The sequence below is a fragment of the Petaurus breviceps genome, unplaced genomic scaffold (assembly GCF_028583685.1).
Source record: "Petaurus breviceps papuanus isolate PSGF00001 unplaced genomic scaffold, PetGlider_PUasm1.0 90763, whole genome shotgun sequence".
Taxonomy (NCBI): Eukaryota; Metazoa; Chordata; class Mammalia; order Diprotodontia; family Petauridae; genus Petaurus; species Petaurus breviceps.
The window spans coordinates 2,905,841-2,916,793 of record NW_027187340.1 but is presented as its reverse complement, the minus strand read 5'-3'; the positions used below and the strand labels follow the sequence as shown (position 1 = coordinate 2,916,793).

At 35.0% G+C, this 10,953-nt stretch overlaps 1 protein-coding gene across 2 annotated transcripts in view; it reads left to right on the top strand.

The window, feature by feature from the left end:
• Positions 1–10,532, top strand: part of ATF2 (activating transcription factor 2) — a 134,697-nt gene extending 124,165 nt beyond the window's left edge. For both annotated transcript variants that reach the window (XM_069068449.1, XM_069068448.1), the window contains 2 exons: positions 2,068–2,173; positions 7,905–10,532. In XM_069068449.1, coding sequence (XP_068924550.1) covers positions 2,068–2,173; positions 7,905–8,131 — 333 coding nt within the window. In that variant the 3' untranslated portion in view covers positions 8,132–10,532. The remainder of the gene's footprint in view (positions 1–2,067; positions 2,174–7,904) is intronic.
• The last annotated feature ends 421 nt before the right edge of the window (positions 10,533–10,953 follow it).

Below are 10,953 nucleotides of genomic sequence, written 5' to 3'. Positions count from 1 at the left end.
GATGACGGTGTGTGTGTGTGTGTGTGTGTGTGTTGGTACAAAGAGGAGTGGGTGAGAGAGAGAGATAGAAAATATTTTTGGTTTTTTTTTTTTTGTTTTTTTTGGGGGGGGGAAATATTTTGGGCTTTCCATGCCAGTACTGACCTTTGGTACGAAGAGAGGGGTGATGTGTGTGTGTGTGTGTGTGTATCTGTCTATGTGTGTCTGTGAGTGTGTGTGTGTGTGAGAGAGAGAGAGAAAATGATTTTTAGAAATATTTTGGGCTTTCTATGCCACTACTGACCTTCATTAGTATAGATACTAATAAAGAATTGACATTAGTTATACAGTAACACCTTGTTTTATTTGGTATTTTCAGAGAATGATTTGCTTCACATAAATGAATTTGAGGAATAACCTATTTACCACATAAAGCACCAAAACTTAGAAATTTTTCTTCAAAATGTTAAGTACATTTCTGTTTCATCTCAGAGTATTCTGAACTTAATCTAATGTTTTTGATAACTTAAGGTTATCATTATGAATATGACCCGTTGGACTGTGTAGTAACAACAATGCCTTTGGAATTTATTTAGGTTATAGAATTGTCTGCTCCTATACCGTGTGATTTGAGATGGCTTGGCTTTTCCCATTCTTGTGTGTCACCTTTTATAGTTCTAATGTCTCTTCCTTCTGTTGTGTCTTGTTACTTCTCTTGACTGTGAACCTTCTGCTGCCTTTGTTTTTTTATATTAACTGTCCCTTCTAGGGAAAGCCCATAAAGTTGAGGGGTAGTCGTTTGCCATTCAAGAAGTATTTCTTCGCTTACTGGTTCCAGGTTCATAGTGTTGAATGGTTCAGGTTGCTAGAAGGCTAATATCCAAATAAATGGGACATTACTATAATTGAAAATATTGTTTTTATGTCCTTGTCATTGCTAATTACATATTATTGGTAAGTAGCAGCTATTCATTTATATAGGATTTAGTATTTGAATGGTGGTATTAATAAAAGAGTTGGAGTGTCAACACTTGAATCAGAGCAAGGCACTCCTAGGAATACTGCTATTCATGACCCATAGGAGGTACTCTCTGCCATATTGAAGAGCTTCAGTGAGTGGGACAGAAATCAGCATTGGTTTATCAGTTTAAAATTTCTGTCATGTGGAACCATTTAGATGTTTCAGATGTTCATGTGTTGTTCATACATGGTATCTTTCTAGTTTCTGGATTGCTTATCTGAGATTTCAGGATTTAGCATGCTAATTTTAATCTTTAAGATTCTTTAATCTTTAAGATGGTTGCATATTTTCCTTTTCATTGAAAGAATGTTGTTTTTTAAATAGAACTCAGAATGTAAACACATCACTGAAACGTCCAAATATAGATTCAAGAGAACTAAAGGAAGATAAAATGCATTGAAAGTGTATGGGGCCCTATAAACTCTTGAGGCTTTTTATAGTCAAGGCCTCCAGAAGCATGAAGGACAAAGAAAAATTTCTCTTAAAATTGGGCTTAGTACAATATTTGTAATATCATCTTTTTAATGCCCATATATTGTCTTCTGTAAAAGTTAGTTTTTACACACACACACACACACACACACACACACACACACACACAAAAACTAGCTGTGTAACTTTGGGCAAGTTACTTAACCCCAATTGCCCTCCAAAAAAGGCAAAAAAAAAAAAAGTTTTTCCAGACTGGCTTTACCTTCTCATTGTGTCTTTATCACTTCAAGCCTACAATGAACGTGAATAAGTTTTAGTGCAGTTTGGTTGAAGGAAAGCCTCCTGAAACCACAAACCATTGTGAAGGTGACCTATTGAAAGGAAATTTGCTGTCTACAAATTTAGAAGCATAGTGCATGGATATGGCCCTATCATAATTTATGAACTTTGCAAAGTTTTTGCATGTCTAAATATATAAAAACTAATAGTGCTAATTAAGTATTTAAGTAACATATTCCTAGATGAGTTGTTGAAGTTGTCCAACTTTCAGATATTAATACCTGCTTGCTTTAAATAGTAAAATGTATGTTTAGTTTGACTCTGGTAAGGCATACAAGTTGTTTCTTCATCTCCAGAGTGAAGTCACCCTGCTGAGAAATGAAGTAGCACAGCTGAAGCAGCTTCTTCTAGCTCATAAAGATTGCCCCGTGACCGCCATGCAGAAGAAATCTGGCTATCATGGTGAGTAATGTCCCATTACCCACAGCCTGAGGCTGCTTCAGTGAAATACTGCCAGTGAGAACTGAGCTAGCATGAAAAACATGGAAACGGCCCTTCTAGGATTGAAGATTAAATACCAGTATTTCTACAGGGTTGTTGGAGAACAGGATCCTGCGTGTAGTAATTTAAACCTAGTTTTCTAAATGCCCCCAACTATAGATTTTCTTCAGTTTTCTATGGGCATCACCTTGTAAGGTTGTAGTTTCCTATAGATAAATGAAGTTTCCCAATAATTTTCACAATATTGGAAGTACTAAAAATGTGTGTGTCTTTTCAGGGCCGTATGTTTTCTTAGATTGGCAAAGTGAAAGATCACCCCTTCCTCCCCAATTCTCTAATGACTGAGTAGCGGGTAGCAGCTGTCCTGTACTTAACAATATGTCTAAAATCAGTGATTCTTTTTAAAAAAGTCAATCTCAGCTTATTTTGTCTGTCCTCTGTTAGATTCCTTGAATGTTTAATGTATTCAGCATTGTGAACTTTGTAGCTATTCCTTACAGGTACACAAACAGAAAGCTAAAAAGCAGAAGTTTATCCTATTGATAGAAAAAGCATTTACAAAAAAATAAATGCTTCAGTTTTTGTGTTCAGCATTTTAAAGGTTAATTTTGTTTTTCCTTTAGGAACTTCCTTTTTTGGGGGATAAGATGCACAATGTTAGAACCAGCTGCTGCTGTTGAATAAATGGCCAATTTTGTCCATCGTACACAAATTTGTAACAAATAACAGAGCTGGGAATGCATTAGGCAACATTCATAATATATAACCCACAGCTTTCGTTTTTATGATTTAGGGATATTTCAGGATATTTGTAAATGTGAAGATTGTTTCTGCCATATGTATCCACTTCATTTTAATTTGCCAATGTCAGTAATTCAGAAGAAAAGAAACATTTTCTATTGCGTGCAAACAGTTCCTCAGGTGCTTGCGATAAAACTTAATGGCCACCATCTTTACTTGTAGTCATTGTAAGCAGTTTCATCAGAATGGGCAATATTTTTTAATTTAAAAGATTCCAGAGATTTAGCAACTCTCTGTTGCCATATATATTTAGAACACTGATTTTTGTCAGTTTTGAGCACATAAATCTCAGTCCTTTGATATCTAGTCATTTTGACAGAATAGCGAATCACATTGTGAAGTAAATTGGAACCGTATAGAAATATGTTTGGGATTTATATTAACAATGATTGCTGCAGGGATGAGGCCATTATAGCTCCCATCTGACAGAAGAAAATAATTTCATATAGAAACTGCTGGGGATAACATTATGCATACATGATTTTCCTAACAAGTGAGGCATTCTTGAATTTTGATAGTTTGAAAGGAAATGTATACTCACTTTAGGCTTGTATGAATATCCTACAAAGTCAGGAAATTAATAACTTTAAAATTGCCAACCCTCAATTTTTTATCGTTTAGTCGTTTCAATCTCATATCCAACTCTTTGTGACCCTTTTTGGGGTTTCCTTGTCAGGCATATTGGAGAGATTTGCCATTTCCTTCTCAAGCCCATTTTATTGCTGAAGAACCAAGACAGACAGGGTTAAGGTACTTGCCCATAGTCACACAGCTAGTAAATTTCTGAGCCTGGTTTTGAATTCGGGTCTTCCTGACTCCAGGCCTGGAGCTCTTATCCACTGTGCCACTAACCCTCTGTTATCAGCAGCAAATTTTTGTCTCTCTTCTTTCTCTCTGTATATTATAAGTACGTTTTTAGTTCAGTCAATTTCTTCCCATGATCTGCCCAGTATATTCCCAGGAAGTGCATCCAAGACTAAATAAAATAACTTTGAAAAGCTAAATGAATGAGAATTGAATGCCTGAAACAGTAGACCATTTGATAGGAAATTTAAGAGAAGAATAAGATTACTGTTTGTTGCTTGGGATTATCCATGCTCTTGTTTCCTTCCTTCCTCTCCGTGTAAATTAAGTAAAATTCTAATATATTGTCAGTAGTACATAAAAGCCAGTTTCCTTTACAATGAAAAATGGTAAAGAAATGAACAGATTAAGGGCTTGTTTACATTTGGAGAAAACGAAGGAAATTATAAGATACTTAAAATTTTTTAATGTGGCAAACTATTGCAGTGATAGATATTATGGCATGAAAGTAAGTAGATTGTATACTGTTATATTTATAGTGACTAGATTAACTTCTTAGAATATATTTGTGAATAAAAAGCATTTATAATCAAGGGTGCTAGCTAGGATTTGTTCACTAGCACTTGGTAGAATTTGGTGTATGGTACAAAACTTTGTCAGTGAAGGCCAGTGTATAAGAGTATAGTGAGACAAAGTAAAGAATAATTGAAAAGAACAGTGATATTATAGCAAACAGAAGAGAAGAGTGATCTTATGTGACTATAAATCTTACTCTCCAGATTTGGGCAATGCTAAAACCATTTGTTAAAAAAATAATTGCACTCAGGAATGATTATAATTATTTTATTATTTTAAAATATATACAATTATAGGCATGACAGCTCATAGGATGTTAGAATGATCAAAGAATGGAAGATATTGTGTGTTCAGAATCGTGAAGCAAAGCATACTTTTACCTCAAGCAAAGTTCTCAATAACAGTGAAACAATATTTCCCATTGCAGTTACTACTTTTTCTGAGGTTCCTTATCCTGTCACGTAACTCTTAGGCCTTGTATTTGTGATTGTTAATATTGCCCATTTTCTCCTCACATTCTAGAGCTAATACTAGTATGCAATTAAATATAAATTTAATATTCACATTTTGCTATTAGGAATTTTCTGAATCATTATCCTGTAGCTAAAGACAGTGGAGCTTTGAGGTTTCCTAGATACATTTAAATAAATATGCTTTCCCTGTTTGTTCATTTTGAAATATTCTTTCCAAAATATGTTTTTTTCCTATGCCCCTTATCCCAGATCAGCTTCATTGTTTCTAAAGGCCACTATATTCCCCTGTCTTGCTATAGAATATTGAAACAAAGGAAATGAAGCTACCTTTATAGTTCAATGTCCTGTTTGCTTAAATTGTCATTGTTTTTTCTTTGCACGCATTGTATCAAATAATCTCTAAATCTGAGGTTTAGAGGTCCCTTTCCACCCTAATTCTGTGATAATCAATAATCTTCTTTTGAATTGTGTATATTTTGCACCTTTGAGGTATATGATATCATGAGAAAATTGTCAAGGTTCCTGCATACTTTGGGACCAGGTTCCCCTCTCACCCTTCTCCCCAATAAAAATATTCTTGCTAATTAAAAAAAAATTAGATGAAAATTTGAAGGGCTTTAGAACTCCGATTACCATTGATTAACCCTGAGTCCAAAAGAATGAAGATGGAACACTTCACTTACCTTTTGACAGAGAAAGGTGGTGAACTTAAAATGGAGAGACAAGTGTTTTAAGACATGGTCAGTGTGGGAATTTCTTTTCACTAGAGTGTGAAATTGTGTATTGGGGGCTTTATTTTTTAGTTTAGGGTTTTTTTTGGGGGGGTTGCTTTTTTGTGGGGATATTTATTTTTTGATGTAGTGGGGTTTTTTTTTTTTCCTCAATGGAGCATGGAATAGCAGAGGGGACAGATTTTAAAGAGAGATTTTAAAGGTAAGGAGATGCAAGAAAATCTAGAAATGACTATGAGTTAAACTGCATCAACTTAAAAATTTTTTTGGAGGTAGAGTTAAGTGACTTGCCCAAGATCACACAGCTAGTGTTCTGAGGCTGGATTTGAACTCAGGTCCTCCTGACTCCAGGGCCAGTGGTAAAATAAAGTAGATAAGGAAGATGTAAATTAACCTCCAGTCCTACCTTTTGGGGAATACATCTACTATAAGTAGTTCCAAATGTCTTTTTAAAGTTTCCCAAAGAAGAAACAATTTATTTCTGAATAATTCTGACAGTGGAGAGTTCAAAGTTCACTAGAAGTCTTACTTTCAAACTCTTCCCCTGCAATAGAAACCTCAGGCCTGGTGCCCAGAAGGGATGCCCTGGGGGAGGAGTTCGTTTCTCAGTGAGTCTTTGAAATACACATGTTGCACTCCCAGTTCTACCAACTAGTATGACCTTCAGCAAGTGGCTGTGTCTCTGGACTGCCATTCCTTCATAATGTTGCCTTTAAAGATAAAATACAGACTCTTCTTTTTGGTATATAAAACCTTTCACAGCCCGACCTCTGCTACCACATACCTTTCAAGGCTTATTACGTATTACTTCCCTTTTTAAATTCTGTATTCTAGTCAACCATCTTCTTGTTCCTCACACACAGCATTCTAGTTCCTGTGTCTCCATTTCTAAAAGTAATTCCCTCCTCCCTTCTACTTCTTCAAATCCCTCACTTACTTTAAATCTCAGCTCAGGTATCCCAATGGCTAGTGCCTCTCCTAACCCCCCAAAATTAATTTGTATTTATTCTCTATATATTCATATTGACTTTTATATGTTCTTTCTGCTTGATAGAATGTAAGCTTCCTTGAAGGCTCGGCAATGCCTGGCACATAAAAGAATGTTAAAAATGCTTTTGCTATATTATAAAATAAATAAAGGGTTACTGGGAAGGGGGAAAGCGCTTACCTAAGAAAAATAAAGTGGACAATTTTTTAAGACCCCTTACAATTCTAACATTCTATGATTCTAATTATACTAATGAACATTTACCCTAGGTAAACAGATGAGAGTATATTTGCCGATCTGGTGTAAAATATGATTTAGTATTGCTTTTCACAGCTAAATTTTGAATTTAAAAAATACTAGTTTTCATTCTACTAAAGGAATAGCAGAAGACTATTTTCCAGACAGCAAATTTGTAGATAGACTTTTTTGAATTTCTATTCTTCTTTTTTTTTTTTTTTTGCTTTTTTTTTGGAGTTGAATTTCTGTTCTTTTGTAGTATCTGGAGTTCTAATGTGGATTTTTAAAAATCTTAATTAATTCACATAACTGTAACAGCTGGTGGCATTTAGACTCTAAATATTGCTTATTCTCATGTGTATGCATCATTAGAATCAGGTGTTGTAATCATCCATTGCTGCAGTAGATGGAAAGTCAGCCAAAATCACTGCAGTTCTAAAAATGCAGAGGGAATAATTTGAAAACATATCTCATGTATAGCCCATTGTGGTGTCTCTTTGCTATGTAATAAATATTTTTATTTTAAAAGCAGCAAATGTGTGTATACATAGGACTAAGCAAAAATGTTTTCTCCATAGTAAATTGATAAATAGAAATGTTAATAAGGGGTTTTAAATGACATGTTTTGGCAACCTGCCACTCCTCTGTCCCCCCACTTATTTCTAAACAACTCAACAGTATTTCTGGAGCCCCTATTCTGAAAAAGACCTGTGTAGTACCCCCTTCGTCTCCACACTTTACAGGAATAAAGCAGTGTTTTTGGACCTTAAAAAAAACACTATATGAACGGGAGTTGTTATTTGTTGCATTTGTGCCTTTCAGTTGGCCATTGAAGGCACAATCAATTCCTGGGCAGGGGTGGGGGGTAGAGACTTGAAGGCCCTATCAGCTCACATTAGGGGAGCTTAGGGGATTGCCCCATTTACCATTCTTTTCACTATGTCACACCTGCTCCTTCCTAGCTAATGAACAATTCATCAGATGCCCATTCTAAAGTAATCAGCACAGTGGCCCATCATGTATAAGCTAACCTTACCATTGTTTCATTGAGAAAAGTAAATATTTTCTCATTTTTTTCTCAGCTGCTGATAAAGATGATAGTTCAGAAGACATTTCCGTGCCAAGTAGCCCCCATCCTGAAGCGATACAGCACAGTTCCGTCAGCACTTCCAATGGAGTGAGTTCAACTTCCAAGGCAGAAGCTGTAGCCACTTCAGTCCTTACCCAGATGGCGGACCAGAGTACAGAGCCAGCACTTTCACAGATTGTAATGGCTCCTCCTTCTCAATCACAGCCCTCAGGAAGTTGATTAAAAATCTGGATTGCAACAGTTTTAGATATTAATGACTTTAAAGGGAAATCAAGGAAAGACCAGTCTCCATTTAGGAGAAATCTGTAGTTGTAAAAATTATTAATTTTTTTAAAAATCGAAATTAAATTTGGCTCTAAAGATTGAGATATGGGCAGATGAAGATAAGACTGAGCAAGTTTCTAGTCTCTGTGGAAAAGACTTTTTCTTTTTTTTTATAAATATTGTTAGACTTATTAATAGTTCTTTTCTGTGCTCAATGTGTAAAGTGTGTGTATAGTACAATGTGATTTATTTCACTTTTAATTTGATGTTATTTTAACAAATATGGGATATTACTAAATCTCCCTTCCCACTTCCCTGTACCTCCCTAACTATCCTTTATCCCTCAGCTGTGATGGTAGTATTGTTATGTCATTTATACCAAAGTTCTGCATAGTCCCTACTGACTTTGTACTATTAACAAGGTCATAAAGCACTAGGCAAGAGAAAGATAGTAATGGTAAATTTGCTTTTAATCTTTTTGCCTTTTTTTATTTTGCACATTGTGAGAGGAAGAACCGTGGGAGAAAACATTTGCTTTATATCATATTATGGGGCTTTGTTTGGCTTTTAAACTTTTTTTAAATGTCAGTATGGTATAAGACATACAGTACCTTTTTATGCACATTTTTAAACTAGATCAGGGTCATTAGTGGAAAAAAAAGGTGGTTTTTTTTTTTTAAAGAAATTAATTTGATGTTAGTGTGTCAACCTTTATCATTTCAAATCCAAATAAAAGTGTGCAGTTACCCTACTTTGTGAGGCTAAAAGACAGTAAACATATAGTGTATGATACAGGGTTATCAGATATCTAAAAATTTTCAAAATTAACTTTACTTTTTGTGAATTTCAAGTTATAAACTGAGGAGTTTATGCATAATCAAGTATGGTATGATCACCAGAAAAACCTAAGGCGACTACACTAGACCACTCAAAACTTTTTTTTGTCATAGTCTTGTACTTGCAAGCTAACTTGTACTTAATCTTGTGAAAGCACTGTCATCTTTTAGTAGCAAATTTTGATACCTTTCTCGTGGAAAAATCAGTATCTATCTTGAAAACAATGTAATTATAGTGTGGAGTGTATGTGTGGGTGTGGGTGTGCTGCGCGTGGGTGCGCTTGTGTGGATGGTTCAGTAGTTTATGCCGGCAGTCTTTGCTTGAGTGTTTAAAGATGCCTTCAATGTGATGCTGGCTAGTAGATGATTGCAGTTTAGAATGTTGTTTCCTGTGCGGACTTGGATAACTAACATTCCATGGTGTCGTCTGTTTCTGATGAGGTGATTGGAGGGACACTTTTCTCATTATCCAATCATCTATAGGATATTGAGTTTTCTAAATGTGCCATTATCTATTCTTATTCTGCACTTATGTTCAAAATACAGTACAATATTTTACAATAGACTAAATTGTTAAAAAACAAAAAGAAAAACAAAAATTAGTAGGTGTATGCTTTCAAGTAAGCAAACTTTGTAAAATAGCTATAAAGCATACCCAGTAGCAACTTCTGGCATTCAGGCAGGATTCCATTATGTAAATATGACATGGATATCTGTAATGCTTCTATAATAAGTTGTGTAGTTTGTTCTTCCTTCTACATGCTACACTGTCTGCTTGACTGACATTTTAAAAACCTGTATGGAATGTCCTTGATGATTCTGAGAAAAGAATATGCTTTATATAGTATCCAGTCTTTCTAAGGTCAAAACTACAAAGTATCCAAATTATCTGAATACCACTTTGGGACTTTTAAATGTAAAGATAATAGGAATTTTAAATATGTGGCCTATTAAAAATAATTTAAGTTGGCAATCCAGTGTCTAAAATCTTTGGTTTTAGCTGATTTCATAGTTGCAGTTTAATCAGTGAAAGTAATTTCTCAGTAGTAAATCTGCCACAGATATGCAGAGAAGGAATTGATCTCAAAGGCACAAAATGTGAATTCTGCAAGAAAGTTATATAATTACTATTTTTTATCACATTTTTGGTGGATTAGATAAAGCCTCATTGGTTCACTCTCCTGAATGCTTCAAAACATTTTTCTTTTTATTTATAAGTTTTTTGGTCATAGAACTCTCACAACTGTAAAATAAAATGACATAGATGTAAGGAGATATGTAAACAATTACTGTACTTTACTGAGGTTAGCAGAATTTTCATTATAAAGCAATCTGTATTCAGCAAAATGAAAACCATTATTAGTTGTACAAATTCCGTTTTGACTTTAAGTATGTCACACTACTTCTGTAATTAACATTTGGAGTCTTTACATTTGAAATGTTTCACAAACTGTACTGTTTTCTTTTACATGCAGTTTGCATGAGTAAATCATCAGAGAATAAAGTCTATCTTTAAATTACATTCATAAGTTGATTGCTGTTCTCTCTTCTTACATAGAAACATTAACAGTTACCTTTTTTTTTTTAAGCAATTGGGGTTAAGTAACTTGCTCAAGGTTACACGGCCAGTTATTTCTGGGTGTGGTGCTAAGTATCTGAGCCCGGATTCGATCCCAAGTTATCCCGACACTGGGGCCGGTGCTCTTACTCACTGAGCCATCTGGCTGCCCCTAAATTTTTTCTCAGTCATTTTTTTTTTTATTTTTGGAGGGCAATTGGTGTTAAATGACTTGCCTAAAGTCACACTGCTAGTGTGTCAAGTGTCTGAGGCAGGATTTGAACTCAGGTCCTCCTGACTCCAGGGCCAGTGCTCTATTCACTGTGCCACCTAGCCGCCCCAGCAGCTACCTTTTTTTTTAAAGAGCATTTCTTATCATTGGA